This window comes from Phyllostomus hastatus, unplaced genomic scaffold, assembly GCF_019186645.2.
Source record: "Phyllostomus hastatus isolate PE091 unplaced genomic scaffold, TTU_PhHast_1.1 phas_scaffold_317, whole genome shotgun sequence".
Classification (NCBI taxonomy): domain Eukaryota; kingdom Metazoa; phylum Chordata; class Mammalia; order Chiroptera; family Phyllostomidae; genus Phyllostomus; species Phyllostomus hastatus.
The window spans coordinates 3,502,332-3,519,036 of record NW_025334023.1 but is presented as its reverse complement, the minus strand read 5'-3'; the positions used below and the strand labels follow the sequence as shown (position 1 = coordinate 3,519,036).

Sequence of the window (16,705 nt, the reverse complement as noted above, 5' to 3'; positions counted from 1 at the left end):
TGGCAAAGAGGGCCTTTGTCCTGTTAGTGCATGGTCCTGGAAAAAAAATGCCAAAGTTCATGTCCAAAGGGTCTGCACAGAAACGTGAATTTAAACAGAGTATTAAAGGAAGGACAACTTGAGGGGAGATCTGGATCAAGTGGGAGTTAAGTGCTAGGTACAGCAGCTTGGACCACCTGAACTAGAGGCATTATGGACTGACTCCAGAGACCCATTCTGGACTGAGTGAACCAGACTGGTTCGGGCTTGGATGAAGCAGGCTACAGGCCTAGTCCGTAGGCCCAGAGAGGAGTGTGAAATAAAATAGGACTCCTGTGAGTGCTACAGCAGACTCTTGACATTTGGACATCTGCTTCTGCTCTCTAAACCCCAGACTTGAAAATACAGAAAAATTAGTTTGCATTCTTGGCTTTCTCCTAAATTAAATTTCCTGTAGTCATGCATTTTGTACATGCAAAATGTACAAAAGTTGTACATTTTGAAGTACAAAACTTATACTTCAAGTTATCTGTCTCTTCAAATTACACGAAAACTTTAGTGCTACTTTTCACAGAGAAACAGAGCTTTTGTCACTACCTGAGAGTCACTGTGTATTTGGAGAGGAGAGGACAGCAGGGCTGGAGCCAGGCGTGGGTCTGGGCATCGGGCCAGGCTCTCTTGCTGAGCAATCTCTTCTCCACGCGTTGGTCTTCTAGCAGAAGCGTTTTCTATTCAAACCTTGGGGTTGACCCCAAAGAGTTGGTAACTTAAATTATTTAATCTGCAAACATCAGTAGTCAGCCATACTTCACAAAAGCCCCACTTAATCTGGTTTTGGGGGAGAGAGAGAGAGAGAGATAGCGACCTTACACAGAGTTAATTTTTTTAAAACTTGATGTCCTTTATATGCTAAAGTTTTAAGAAGTTTTAACTGCTTGCTTAGACCCTGGCCAGGTGGTTCCATTGTAGTATTGTCCCATATACCAAAATGTTGTGGGTTCGATTCCTGGTCAGGACACACACCTAGGTTATGGGTTCAATCTCTGGTCAGGGTGCACACAAGAAGACCAACAATGGATGTTTCTGTCTCACGCCAATGTTCCTCTCTCCCTCTCTCTCCCCCTCCCCCCCTCCCCTCCCTTCCTTCCTCTCTTAAATCAATAAAATATATCCTTGGGTGAACACTGAAAAGAAAGAAAAGTTTTACTTGGGAAGGCAATCCACCTATAATGGATTATGTATCCTTGTATTTTTAAAAAATGTTTTTACGTCCTCACTTGAGAACATGCTTGGAGAGGGGAAGGGAGGGAGGGAGAGAAACACCGATGTGAGAGAGAAACATCGATCAGTTGCCTCTTGCACATGCCCAACCGGGGACTGAACCCACGACCTAGGCATGTGCCCTGACTAGAAATTGAATCCACAACCTTTTGGTCTATGAGGTGATGCTCCAACCAACTGAGCCACTCTGGCCAGGGCTATCCTTGTGTTCTTTAAGCATGCTATACTGAATGTAATGGACCTTCTCTGTGTGTTTTCAAGTTATATTGAGGATAATAAGGATTTCTATGATTTGGAACAGGAGTGGTCCCCAGACTTGTCCAAGAAGCATAACTCCTAAAAGTCCAATAAAACAGAGAGAGTAAATTTATAACAACTGATGCAATTTTGTGCTATGTTAAAAACATTTTACACTAGATTTTGGTATAGATAGTGGGAAATAGGTTCCAGATGTTCTAGAGATACAGGGAGTCATTACCCTGACCTACAAGCCTGGGGGCTTTTTATGACCTTCCATTTGTTCATTATTTTAGTTTTTAAAAAGTATTTATTGAGCTCCTTCATGTTGTCCTTATACCTACTATTTCAAACCCCTATTTCAAGTGCCAGTGGGCTGTGGGGAGGGGACCTGACTATAGGCTCTGACCCCACAGCTAACTAGATTGGATTTAGGGGTTGATCATAATTGACTTCTTAGATGTCCTACTTCATAGTTTGATAACTTCTGATGAATAAAGAGCGTTTACCCAGCAGACCCAGCCTTACCCAAGGGAATTTGTTTACATAATAGAGCAGACCAGCCCTGGCCGATATGGCTCAGTTGATCAGAGCCTCGTCCCATAACCAAGGGCTGTGGGTTTGATTCCTGGTTAGCGCACATGCCAAGGTTGTAGGTTCTATCCTTGACCCTCCATCCCCAACCCAGGGTCATGTCACATACGAGAGACAACCAATCAGTGCTTCTCTGTTGTATCAAAGTTCTCTCTCTCCCTTTCCTCTCTCCCTTCTTCTCTCTCTAAAAGCAATGAAAAAAAAGCTCTTGGGTGGGGCGGGGGGAGAGAGAGAGAGAGAGAGGGAGGGAGGGAGGGAGGGAGGGAGGGAGGGAACACAGACCAAAGTCATACCGTAGAATATAAGTAAGACCAAGCCTCTTGGCCAACCTTTTGTTTCCATCTCTCTCTCCATTTGTAAGGGCACTCTAAGAAAAACAATAAACCTGTCAAATGTCCTGAATTTGCAACTCATAGTAATGAAAATTTTGATTTGTGATAAAATTTCAATGTGACTCAGCAGATGCAGTAGCCAGGTTAGGAATCTTCTGCCCTTGTTTGCCAGAAAGGCTGCCATCTAGAGTAGAATTCTTTAGGAGTCAGTGTAGATAAACTTAATTTTGCCATGATGTGATTCTCTGCAAGCAGGTTTGGAAAAGGGTCAGTGGAGCCCCGCCCTGAGAGTCAAGAGAACTTGTTTCTAGTCTTGGTCCTACCACTACTTGGGTGTACCTCCTTGGCTAGATAACACCTCCTCTGTGGGACTTAAGTTTCCCCTCTGTAAATTCTGGACCAGCTGTGAAATTTTGTGATCTGTGATTCTAAGACTATTCATTTCTTTGAGCTGCCCTTAATTCTATGGAAAGCAAATTTGGACCCAACATTAAATAGCTAAAGCAGCTAGAATAGGGTCAGCAAACTTTTTCTGTAGGAGGCCAGACCGTGAATATTTTAGGCTTTGTGGTCCACATGGCCATACCTAGTCAACTCCTAGTCAACTCCGCTGTCGTGGGAGGAGAGCAGCTATAGACAATGCATAAATAATGAGCGCGGCTGTGTTCCACTGAAACTTCATGATGCGGAAACTTTAATTTCACATAATTTTCATATAGGATTATTATTATTTTGATTTTTTTCCAACCATTGAAAAATACAAAAATTATTCTTAGCTCACAGGTCAAACAAAATAGGCAGCAGGTTGGATCTGGATCACAGACCTTAGTTTGCCAACTCCTGAGCTCAAACAGTGGTGACACAGCTCAGGATGGTCAGTGTGGAGAGTGAGTACAGCAGAGTGTAGAAGGATGAGCCTGGAGAGGTGGCAGAAGAAAAACTGTGGAGAACCTGGGAAGTCTTGCTAAGGTGTTTGAGTCTTATCCTGTGGACAGTAGGGATCCATTGAAGGATTTGGAATGGAGGAGTAATAGGGTCAGAACTGTACTGTAGAAAAATTTACTGTAGCTGCCATATGAAAAATAGTTGGAGGGAACTGGCATAAGAGACCTTAAGGACATACAATCCATTGTCTATTGACTACCCACATTTAGCTCTAGCTGTTTAATGTTGGGTCCAAATTTGCTTTCCACAGGGAGAGAAGTTTCCCCACCTTTACCTGTCCTTGCCCAAGCCAGCTTTCCAGGTCTTCCTCCATGAAGACTTGCTTCCCTCTTTGCCCCTGCCAAGTGGGATCACCCTTTTGTGTGAACTCTCAAACCTTGAAATTTGCTGCTGGCAGCATGAACTTGGCACTCATTAGGTGCTTGGCACTTCTCATAGTCTATCCAGTCTTATCAAGCTCTCTCTTAGTAATATGGATTCTAATTATAGCCAGACTATTTATAGTTATCAGAATAAGCAAAGCTGCTCCTGCCTCCTGGATTCTATATATACCACTTGCTGCACTACATGTTTTTTTGTTTTTGTTTTTGTTTTTTTTTTTTTGCTCTTAACAATTTGGTGAATACAGACTAGTCTCTGAGGATAGCTGCTCTGTGAAGCTTGTCTGGACCCCGGTAGAGCTGACCATTCCTTCCTTTGTGCCTCCATTGGTCTGTGCTCAGTATCTATCCCAGCAGCGTTGCAGCAGCAGACACATATGTATTTAGCTGTGCAACTAGGTGTTGAACTTGCAGAGGGCAGGAACTGGTTCAAAGTAAACCTTCAGTGTAGAGGGGCCTCGCAGGAAGGGATGGTAATGATGACGATAGTCAACATCAACTGAGCGTTTACTGTGTACTAGACTCCATGGTAAAGGCTTTACCTAAGAATTCCTCATGTGAGCCCATTTGTATTTCCACTTTACAGATAAGGAAGCTCAGATTAGGTAATTTGCCCAAGATCACACAGTTAGCCAGGACGTAAACCCAGGTCTACAGAGCCCATCAACTAATTGCTACAGTGGAGTCAGACCAAACCCAGCCCTCCCCTGCCAGTGACCTGCAGTCAGTTGTAGATGTTTGACTTCGTAACATACTTCGGTGGCTGACCAAATTCCTGGCTCCTGCACCAGCTGCATAAGACACTGAAACTGGCCCCATTCAGTGGGTTACTATGGATGTGTGTAGGTGGAAGGGAGCAGACTGGTACATAAGAGCTAAAGTGAATGTTTAGAGAGGCTCAGAAGAAAGTAAACAAAGGCTGTGTCCATATCCTTTACCCCAATTGCCTTTTTCTTTGTAAAGAAAAACTCAGTTTCCTGACTGACTTCTGATCCCAGTCAACTGTCTGATAGAAGGTGGTTGATGATGAGGTGACAGGTTGGGTCATTATCCTCAAAAGCCAATTCATTTCAGCTGATTGTTTATGTGCGCATACTTAGTGCCAGGCCCTAAGCTAGGCTACAAGGATACAGAGATATAGTGGCATGGCTCTTGACCTCAGAGAGTTGACGGTCTTGCCCACCACTGTGTGCCAGGACTCTGCTAGGCACATCCATGTACCACTGCCCTTACTCCTCAGACGTGTACCCAGCTATCGCAGATAACTGGCCTACTGTGAGAAAGACTCCCAGAGCAGTCTAGATAAAGCACTCAAAGTCAGAGGAGAGATTCCATCTAGCTGGAGAATTAGGAAAGGTTTTCTAAGGAGGCAGCTTTTGAACTGGTCTTTGGGGGCTTAGATTGAGATACATGAAGAAAGGTATTCCTGGTTGAATGAAGCAAAGATCTGTAGGTGAGGTGAGGCAAGGAATGGGGAAGAGTCACTCTGACCAGCACTAAAGGATAAATAAAGGTTTGCGATAGGAGCTTAGGCTGGCAAACAGGTTGGGAACTGACTCGAGTAGACCTTAAAGGTTAGTATAGAGAGTCAGGATTGTTTTAGCCTGTAGGTGATTGGCCACCCAAAAGATAAAAAAAAATAGTAGCGAACTTCCACCTCATATATAAAAATCATTGTCATGCATAGTACTTATGTTCCTCCTTTTTTCACAATATCTTTACACCATAGTTCCTGGACCTTTCCTTCAACAACCTGACTGCGGAGGCCATCTGTGATCTGGGGATTCTGCCACACCTCCGTGTCCTGCTTCTCACAGGCAACGGGCTCACCTCCCTGCCACCGAGTTTGGCTGTCACAGAGCAGTGAGTTCTACTTCCCAGAGTCCATCCCATGTGTTCTCTTGTGAACCTGTGCCTGGTTATCAGTACCCAACAAAACAGTCCAGAGCAGTTCAGAAGTGCTGCAAAGATAGGCTGTGAGTGCTCAAAGCGGGAGAATGCCGTTTACCAAAGCTCTCGGTGACGGCAACTGTGGGAGCAGGGTCCTGAAGGACGGAGAGGCTTCAGATGCATCTCCGCCACTCCTTTGTGCTATTAGGAGAGGCAAGTTGCTTTACCTGCCTCTGATGGGTGACTGATAAACTGTGGGTATTTTTCTAGCCAGACTATGCTTCCTGAACCCTCTAAATAAACTTTGCATATTCCCATTCTGCACATTTGCTGAGGCCATGCCTTCTGGCCACAATGTGCTGGTTTTTCCTCTCTTAATAATAATAGCACGTATGTAGTGGTTACTGTGTGCCAGACACTTTCCAGCACTTAACACATACTAAGTCATTCAATCCTCACAACAACCCTATGAGGTAGCTGTCCTATTATTATCCCTATCTTATGAACAAGGAAATTGAAATGCAGCTAGGTTCAATAACTCTCCCAGGGTTACAAATCTAGTGAGCGGCAGAGCCTGGATTTGAACGAAGCCCATCTGACTCCAGAGATCATCATTGCATTCTCTTCTTATGCAGGTTCTGTATATATTTCAAGGGTCTCAGGCCTTCCTCCTTTCCCTATCAGAAGCCTTCTCATCTTCACTATTTTTAAGTGCACACGTCAATGGCTTCAGTACATTCCCGTTGTTGAGCAACCATCACCACCATCCCTCTCTAGAACTCTTTTATCTTGCAAAAATTCCATTAACTTTGATGACTAAACCCAACCCTTCTGAGAAGAATACCAGATACTTTCCAGGATTCCAAACATATCCCTTTCTGCCCTCAAGGTATAATAACAATCATACCTACTTTTGATAATCAGTATCAGTCACCCAGCCAAAATGGCGAACCTCCTTTTCCTTGCCAATTGCTTCAGTGGGACAAGGAACCCAAGTGGCCAGTAGCAAACTCAACCTCCAGTTAAGTGGAACTACATACTCTTGTAGTGTCCTTTGTCAAGGTATTCCTCCTTAGGAAACAAAGACCTCTAACTCAGAAGAGGTCAGCATCGAAGGATGAGAAGCAAAAATGCTGCAAGTAGATTGTTAGGTACATTGGTAAGAGGAGCTGCTCTTGTTTTCATTGTTAATTTGTAGAGCCTTCATTCTGGTTGTGAGGCTTTCTCAGCCTCTCTCCACACAGCCCTAGTAGAAAAATGCCCCCAAATATTACATGAACCCCTTTGCATCCCTTCTTCCAAATATTGACTCCCTCCGCCCATTGCAATTTTTCACAGCTGGTTAGTTCCCAGATGCCTTAAAGAAGTGTGTGTGTGTGTGTGTGTGTGTGTGTGTGTGTGTGTGTGTTCCATACTTTCTAATTTATACTCAGGAGAGTTGGCCCACTTTATTTAGTCTGCAATACCATGAAATTTTCCATTTATTTTGGCCAGGTTCCTAGGGGTACTCAGTATGGAACCAATTTACACTAAAGTAGTAGGATATTTTCTGAGTCACTCTGACGATAAAAAGTTGGGCTAGTTCTGTGAGAGTACCGGTCTGCCCTTCCCACTCACCTTGGCTGTTCGCTCCGAGGCCATCTTCCCTGGGCTCTGGGATGAGGAAAGGGGTGCAGTTCTGGTTTCCTCTGTCCCGAGCAGATCTCTGTAGGGTCCCAGATTCATATGGGGGTCTCCAGTTAGAGGGCTGTCCTCCTATTTCAGCAAGCAAATGTCCTCAGGGCAAAAGTGGCTTCTTGTGCTCAGTTCCCATCTCTGGATTTTTAGGTTTTGGCATGATACTCCCTTACTCTTCACATCTCCAACATGTTTTTAAATGATAGACATTTTTTCTGTTTTATTTTATTCATTATTCTAGTTGTTTTCAACTAGAATAGACTTCGTTACATAAAGTAAGGCACATCTCCACTACTCTATACTCCTGTTCCCTTACATATAAGGTGGAGAGAATAAATGCACTCCTACTCTCATCAGAGTATCAATTGAAATAATTGTGCTTTGAAGACTGTGAGGCTCCAGACAGATATTACTGTCATGTTCTCCCCACTTGTCTGTCCATATTCAATAAGCTCTGTGGATTTCTCTTCCTCTACCAACCTCTTAAATGTTGGCAACCCTCAGTTGTTCTCTTTCAGCCTGCTGTTTTTCTTCACCTTTATACTCTTTCTTAGTGGTTTCATCTTGTCCAAAGTCTGCCTCTGTAGCACAGGACCCCCAAACCAGGGAGTTGCTTAAGTGTTCATGATATTCTGGAAACACCTGGAGGACTAGCAGGTGTGGACGTGCCGCTTATTACTCACATTACAGGGGAGCGCACCGATGGCAGCGGGTTGGGGCGAGAGAACGCACTCCTTCCAATCTGAGGCTCGTTATAAGGGGTCCCGGACAAAGGCAGCACAGGTCCAGGTTGCACAAACCTACATGTGGCCCAGAGCTACATGACATCAGTGTGTACGTGCAGATGGAAAAGGTCAAGGAGCAGTCACAGGACCAGAAGCCTCTCCCAGAAGGAGATAAGGGAAGAACTAGATACAATCCATTTCCGAAACAACACACATTCCTTCTGGCCAGGGGCCTTCTGACTAGCCCTCAGTCATGACAGGGGAGAGGGCCACCAATTGACTCCACAGCCTCACTTCTGTCTTCTGAGCCATAAACCCATATATCCTGCATGTCGTACCAAACTCATCACACACGTGCCCACGCCACATGGGCGTCAGTGGGGGGCACTGCCCTCCATCCGATGTGCTGTTGTCCAAGCTAGAAACGTGGGCTTAGGCCTGAATTCTTCCCTCTCCTACCTCACATATCCATTCAGTTATCAGATGCTGTGAATTGTACTTCCTAATTTTTTTCTCAGACTTGCCCATTTCTATTATCCTTGTATTTGGTCTCAGTCTCCAGTTTCTTACCTCCCAACTCATTCTCCTTGCCACCAGCCAACGTGGTGTTTCAGAAATACACATGTTGTTCTACCACCTCCCTGCTTAAAGTCCTTTAGCAGCTCCTCAGTGTGCTAAAGCTCAACTCCCATTAACATTGACCGTGAGGTTTTTCATGAACTGGCCCTGCCTACTTCTCCATGCCTTCTCTTCACCTTTTTCCATTTCATGATATACCTCTGAACCTCCATTTCTGGATAGATCCACACTATTCTCTCCATCTGGGTGAGTGAGAGGAATCATATTTGGCCCACTCTATCTTTAGAGTGCTCTCATACTTGTTTTGACTGACAGCTGACACTCGAGCTCTCCCACTAGGCCTCTTCCCTTTTCCCCTTGAACCACACCAGTTGGCTCTCTTTGCCTTGAGCAGCATGGAGCAGAGAGGGATTGTTACCTCCTTTTCTCTAATCACTGTGTTCCTAGCACTACTAAAGGAGCAGTAGCTTCTCAGCAGCCACATCATAAGTCCTTTTTCACACCAGCAAACTGTTAATCGATGTCTCCCCCATCCTGTGTTTGGCCTGGTGGGTTTTCGGTATCTTATCACAGATGCTGATCTGAGGCTCATTATAAGGGGTCCCGGACAAAGCCCTTGAACAGCCCTTGGAGCTTGCTAAATTTTATTTTGTTTGTTGCAGCCCTTGGTTCAGTCTGTTGAGCAATATTTTTAGCAAAAGTCTTATAATGTAAAATAAAAGACATCCCCTTTCAACATAGAGATAAAGGAACTGACCAGGCCCAGAGATGCTCAACACCTGCGGGAACTGATTGCAAGCAAAGCAGCAGTAGCCCCAGAATCAGAGCCCAAGGCCCCTGACCCCCCCTTCCCATGCTTAATCTACAATGACACATGAATGTCCCATTCCTGAATTCAACCCCAGGGGAATACTCCTAGCTTCTAAATAAGTTAAATCCATCAGATTTTAAGTGGGAATAATTCCTTTGGCCAAGAGAGGGTATAAGAAAAAATAGCACCACTCGGTACAGCTGGAAACCTAGGCCTCTCCCCTGCTAACAGACTCCTGCCACTCCAAAGAGCTCTTCTCCCCCAGTTGCCATGGGAAGGGCTTAGTGGGAGAGCCTGACACTTTCCTATGAAGCCTTGCACCTTGTTCTCCTCACTCATCTATTGACTGTCCCTATATTTTAAGACCTCTGTTTCAGGGACAGAATGAAACTTTTCTGTGTTATAATTAGGGTGAAAATTTAAAAAAGGCAAAGCACTGTAATGTGTCACAGAGACAGGACAGAGCCAGCTGCTTCTCCATTATGGGGCATAAGAGGGATTTTCTGAAGGCTCATGTCTTAGTTGTTCCGCATTTCACTGGAATAGAATAAAGGCTGGCCAACTAATTATAAATCAACAGAGCTACTGCGTACCCACCTGTAAGTCCTCTCAGGTAGAAACTAAAAATTCAGTGTATGAAAATTGGTCCTTTCAGGAAGGAAAAAAGTGTCATCTGTGACCTTGAAATACCATGAACAAAGGCTTCTTTCCTTCTCTGTTGAGTGTCTCTGGTCTTTGCAAGTCAAGCCTGTTCCCCTTTGTACTGCCAGGGCTCTTTCTGAACTTCCCTCTGGGGTCAGAACTGCCGCGGTTGGGACTAGAACACTGTGGAATCTCACAGCCATGCCTTCGGGACATGTCCTAGGCATTCCTGGAGGAGCCAGGAAGTTCTGCCTCTCGGCTTTCACACCTGCTCCTCTCTGTGACTCACCTTGTTTTCCCGCACAGGTGAGCCCCTGTGTCTCTCTGGGCCCCGTGGTAGGAAACATGACTGTTGGAGCTTCCAGATGTATTACAGTTCAGCCACAAAGACATCTCACTGTGGTGAAAAGCACAGTGTACTCCCTCTCCATTCTTCATGGTTCACTTAAACACTGCCTTCCCAGGGTCCTCCCCACCAGAGTGGGTGACTCCCACAAGCTTTACCCCCACGGGGTGCAGTTGCCCACCTCCTCCACAAGACTGTAAGCGCCTTGCATTCTTTTTCTCTTTGATTCCCAGTACCCGGCTGCATAAATGTCTGTTAAAGAAATTTGTATGAATGGGTGAGTGTATGACTATTACACCCTCTCTAAATTCACCTTTGAGATATTCCTGACTTGAAGTATACTGTTAGAGTCCTTTTGAACTCTCTGCCTATCTTCATCAAGCTCTCTCTGGCCCAGGGAACAGCTACCCTTCCATCTCCCCACCCTTTAATCCACATGGGGCTTGAAGATGTGCTGTGAGAGGTGGGTGCTCCGGGGCAGGGCCTGGGGTTTCAAGTCAAGTTTGAGCTCCACCACTTTCTAGCTATGGGACTTTCAGCAGGCCACTCCGAGTTTGAGTTTCCTCGCCTGAAAAGGAGGTGACACCTGTCCTCCATAGTGCTGTTCTGAGATGACATCCAACACAGTGCCAGGAGTGCAGTAAGCCCCAAAGAAATGTTTCTTCCTTTTCCTTACTCTTTGTGGTTTATATGTGTATACAGAGCCCAGCACAGAGAACGCCCCCTTTTTATTACAAAATGTTTTATTACAAAATCATAAGCATGTAATTCTCTAACATAATAATATCATACTCAAGAACACCATATGGCATTTGAGGTGAAATGTTCAAATTAAAACTATAAATGATGACATCGTATTATTACCCTACCAACCACACTCAAGCAGGCCTTACTACTATGTGTGTTTGTTTATTGTGTTTATTTCTGTCTGTCTGTCTATGTGTGTTTATTTGGGTGTGTGGTGGAGTTGGAATGAAAACATCATTTGAGTCATCTGCCTGTGTGTACCTAAAGAAGAATTACCTAGGCCTCATACACCTGGAGACAAAAATGAGGTCACAGTGATGGTAGTACCTAAAATGCCACTGCCTCCAGGGCCATCTGCGTGACTCAGGACCTCAGCCTAGTAAATCCCGCTCTTGGGTATTTCTGGGAATCCTCAAAGAGTTTAAGAAGCCAAAGAACTTATATGTACGACCCATGGACATGAACTAAAGGGGAATATGGGTGGCAGAGGGTGTGCAGGGTGGAGGGGAGTGAAGGGGGGAAAATGGGACAACTGTAATAACATAATCAATAAAATAGATTTTTTAAAAAGAGAGACTTCTCAATTTTTTACTGATGTGTACATTTATGAAGTCATTCTAGCCTCACTGCAGCCAGCCTGCCTTACCCCACCCACTTGGTGGCAAAGCTGTGGTCCATGCCAAGGGCATCATCTCCTGGTGCTCTCAGAGTGCTCGTCCTTGGGGTGACACAGCATACCCGGCTGTCTACCCTGGCCCCAAAACAAGCAGTGTTCGCCCTGCAGAATGCTTCCTCCAACTTGGCCATGCCTCATTCACTCTGATATTTTCCACCAGCACCACAGGTGCCCCACCCCCATTCTGCCCCAACCCGTCTCACAGAGCCCATCAGTGAACGTGTGGAACTTTTCTCCGTACAGAAGGCTGTATGTATGAATAGGGTTGGGAGAGGGAGCTACATATTCTGGTCCTTCTCTAAATGACCCCTCTTGGCCACTAAAGAAGTGTCCAAGCTGATCAGACCTTTTGACTGATGCCTTGTCCTCCACTTCTTCCTGGGCACGGTGGGGTTTGTCCCCTGCCCTTGCTCACTAACCAAGATCTTTGTACTCACAGGGAGGCATCTGCAACATCACTGACAAACAAGAGGTACATCCCGAGGTTCCCAGCACTGGAGACACTGATGTTGGATGACAACAAACTTTCCAATCCCAATTGCTTTGCCAGCCTGGCTGGGCTCAGCAGGTAAAATCACCAGCCCCTCTCTGCAGGGCCCTCTATAACCCCCAGCCTAGCTCACACCCTGAGTGCTGCTCTGGAAGCCAAAAGACCTGGGTTTAAATTCCGCCACTTATCTCTGCTGTGTGATCATGGGTAAGCCATTACTCCTTTCTGAGCTTTAGCTCAGCCATAAAAGTGGGGCATTAGTAAAGACAATTCTGATTGTGTCTAATCCCGTCAATCATGTGACGGGATTAGAAGCTGCAAAGAGAAAGTCAGGATAGAAGGAGATATTACCAGGGACAGGATCCTGACCCTGAAAGATGAGAGAGAGAAAAAAAGAAAAAGAATCAGAAAGATAAATTTAACTGAGTTTTTGGTTGAAGTAACAAAAACACTGTCCCTTAAGTGGTTAAGCTTTAGATTCCTGGAAAATTTACTTTGGCTTCAGCTACCATTTACTGAACTCTACTTTGTGTCAAGCCATTTACATTGTCTCATTAATCTTCACAAGAACCTTGAAAGGTTAATAAATATTATCCCCATTTTAGAGATACAGGTATTGGGGCCCAGAGAGGGTAGGTCACTGGCTCAAGGTCACACGTGAGGGGCGGGTGAGTGTCTAAGACCGATTTCCATGTTCCTTCCCTAAAGTTGCCTGGTAAGTGTCCCTGAGGTATGATTACTGCTGTGATTCTGTATTCACTTTCCTTAATTGAAGATTGAAGAAGTTAAGCCTGGACCAAAACAGGATTTTCCGGATCCCATACCTACAGCAGGTTCAACTCCACGACAGGTCGGGGGATTGGGTTGAAAGCAGGGGGAGTCCTCGGAAAGGGGCCCAATCCATGCTACAGCCCAAGTCATGGATGTTTGAGGCCTCGGATGAGCAACCGGATTATACTATACTGCCCGTGAAAAAGGATGATGACCGGACAGGTGAGCGGTGCCCCTTGCTCCACAGACTCCAGCCCCGTGGTGGGAGTACGCTTCTGAGAGTTTATCCTGAAAGTCAGTGGCTCCCCAGGGAGCTGTTGCACTTAAGCTATTGGGCCTGGGGAGGTGGAGCTCTCACATGAATTATTTCAGTGACTTCCTAACTAATTCTCAGTTAAGATGCTTTTATAATCTAATTAAAAGGTGGTTTTAAAAAATCTTAAGAAACTCAGAGGTAAGACTTCCCAGAGATGGTTAATTCTGGGTCCATTCATGTTCTTTCCATCATTTCTTCTGCTGTCCTTGGCCCACTTGCTTGTCCTTGTAGGCTGGTTCCCATTGAGGTCTCAAGACGGCCACCACAATGCCAAGAATCACAGCCAGATGGCCACATCCAGAGGCAGAAAAGCAAAGAAATGCCACCTTTATTATGTATTATGTATTTTGCTCCACTGATCTAGTTTTCTACTACTGTGCCGTTACCACTCTGGGTTTTTCTAAACGTTTTTTTCTAGAAATAACTTATATGGAATAAAATGTAGAAATGTTGTGTATAACTTGAACTTTTACATGTATACACTTTTTGGACCATGGCTCGCTCATATTACAATGTAGAACAGTTCCAGCAGCCCATGCGGTACCCCCCCCGCCCCAATCAAGACCACCTCCACAAATAACCCCCATTCTGACCACCATCACCGTAAGTGAGTTTTGCCTGATTTGAAATTCATGCACAGTTGACTCTTGAATACAACAGGTTTGGCTTAATGAACAGAAATTTATATTCTCACAGTTTTGGAGGCCAGAAGTCTGAGGTCAAGGTGTCATCAGCTTTGGTTTCCTCTGAGGTCTCCTCCTTGGCATATGGATGGCCACATTCTTTCTTTGCCCTCACATGGTCATCCCTCTGTCTGTGTGTCTGTGTCCTGGTCTCCTCTTTTTGATAGGAAGACCATTCATATTGGATTGGGGCATTGCCTATCCTAATGACCTCATTTAACCTTAATTAACTCTTTAAAGGCTCCATCTCCAAATACAGTCACATTCTGAGATCCTGGGGTCAGGGCTTCAACATACGAACTGGGCAGGGATACAGTTGATCCCGTGACAAGAAATCTACCCACTTTTACCTTATGGTTTAGGCCTTTGGGTTTATAACCTATGAGTCACGCCTTCAGGTTCTTATTTAAGAAGTCGCTGACTTTCTCAGAGTCATAAAGATAGTTCCCTTTTGTGAGTTGCCTTTTATTTACAAATAGTAGATTTTTCTGCATTTCTAAAATATCCAATATCACCTTTATTTTGTTGTTGTACTTGAATGCTAGTTTGGTTGAGTACAGAATTCTGGCTCTAAAATAATTTTCCCTTAAAATTCTGACAGTATTTCTCCATTGCCCACTAGATCTGTTGTTGCCAGTGAGAAGTCTGCCTCTCTGTAGGAAACCAGGTTTTGCTCTCTGGAGTTTAATATATTCCCTTTATCCTCTGGAAATTTTACTAAGATGCCTCTCCATGTACCTCTCTTTGTTTATCCTGTGAGGTACTTCAAAGTTTTTTTCAATCAAAGGCGTGGTTTTCTTCATCCTGGGGAAATTTTATTTTCCATTTCCCATGATCTTTGTCATCTCCACCTAGAATTCCGTCCCATGGATCTACCCTCGGGCCCTCTTTTCTGTTACACTTTATATTCCTTTGCCCTCACACTGTATCCTGAGGGAGTGTCTCAGCTCAGTCTTCCATTATATGAATTAGCTCTTCTCCTGGGTCTGTTCATTCATCCAGCACATGTATTGTCTTTTACTTGATTATCATATTTTAAGTCCACAAAATTGTTAATAGCTTCTCTTCCCTGCTTTTGTTTTAGGAATGAAATAGCTTTTGAATTTTTCTGAGGACACAATTATTCTAAAGTTTTTATTCTTTTTGTTAACTCTGTTGTGGTTTTTATTCAGATGCTAGTTCTTCTATTTTTTGTACTTAATGACTTTGTTTCATAGTGTTAATTTTCTTCAAATATTAGGAGATTCTTAATTGTCCATCTTTTTGTTGAACAATCCCCATTGGGAACCTTAGGCTGCAGGTTCTGACACCTGGGGCTGTTTCTGGTGGGGCAGGGCAGCGCATGCTCTCGGGCGCAGTGCACTGCAGCTCGTCTTTCTGGATGAGGGGGGCTCTCTGCCTCCCCAGATGACCGCTCCTCAGCACCCTCACCTGCAGCCATGGCCCATCCTCCTGCTAATTCCTACTTTCTAGCACAAAGCTTTCCCAAACTCCTTTCCAGCCCCTTGTACATGTGGTGTTCCACCCATATTATTGTTTACTTCATTTCATGTAACCTTTTTCAGTAAACATCATTAGCATGTGGAAGGGGGTCTCATTAGCTGGAACAGAGGTGAGCAGTGCCTGCACAAGATGCAATCCCAGCCAACGCTCTGATTTATTAGGTTGAACTCAGCTGTTTATTGGCTCATCTCATTCTGAAAGTCCGAAGAATAAAATCACTCTGCAACCTCTGCCTTACTGCTGTGCTGCCAATTACTCTTAGTCTTTCTCCTGAATTCTCTGCCTTAACACATTCTGTGACCACTAATATAACAAACAGTACTTCCAAATTCTCTGACAGAATATCTTTTATCTACATTTCTCTCTTCTAACACACATTGGCTTGCCTTCTGATCAATACTGACTGCCTAGTAGTTCTGAGGCTACAAAGAGCTTGCATGTTGAAAAGTCAGAAGAAGGTCAGTATGGCTGAGATGTAGTAAGCGAGGGGCACAGGGCAGCGTGAGGTAAGATTGGAAGAGGAGGCAGGGGCCAGGTCAGACAGGACCTCAGAGGCCTTGACGAGGAGTTTGGATTTTATTTTGAGGCAATGGGCGTATTACCTGACAGATGTCACAGCCAGGTCCTCTTCCCAGTTAGCATTGGAGCTGAAGCCGGGTGAGGACCCCCTGTAGGAGGCACCCTGCTGGACACAGTGGGTGACAGACCCAGACTCGGGCCTCTCTGGAGTCACTCCATCCTCTCACCAACCTTTCGTTCTGTTTCTTCTTTGTTTCAGAGGTTGTGTTTTCACCATACCCTGGATTTTCAGCCTCAGAGGTAGGAACCGTTTATGTTTATGTCCTTGAGTTAGAACATTAATTTTAATAAACAAAAATAAGCTAACAGAGCCATGAGAGACATTTATACATATCACATGGAATAAGCTGATTCATTGAACAAATACTTCCCAAGTACCTATCACATGCTGGGCACTGTGCTGGCCTATGGAATGCAAGTGGTGGACCAGACAGGCGGGTCCCTGAGCTCAGGCAGACCACAGGCTGGCTTTCCCTGTGCTCAGCTGCTACTCAGTAGGTGGAGGTTGCTGCTGCAAGTGAT

At 44.8% G+C, this 16,705-nt stretch overlaps 1 protein-coding gene across 1 annotated transcript in view; it reads left to right on the top strand.

The window, feature by feature from the left end:
* The window catches only part of XRRA1 (X-ray radiation resistance associated 1), a 57,457-nt gene that overhangs the window by 17,701 nt on the left and 23,051 nt on the right, over positions 1-16,705 (top strand). The window contains exons 8-11 of the mRNA XM_045818129.1: positions 5,478-5,611; positions 12,281-12,409; positions 13,107-13,324; positions 16,383-16,423. Coding sequence (XP_045674085.1) covers positions 5,478-5,611; positions 12,281-12,409; positions 13,107-13,324; positions 16,383-16,423 — 522 coding nt within the window. The remainder of the gene's footprint in view (positions 1-5,477; positions 5,612-12,280; positions 12,410-13,106; positions 13,325-16,382; positions 16,424-16,705) is intronic.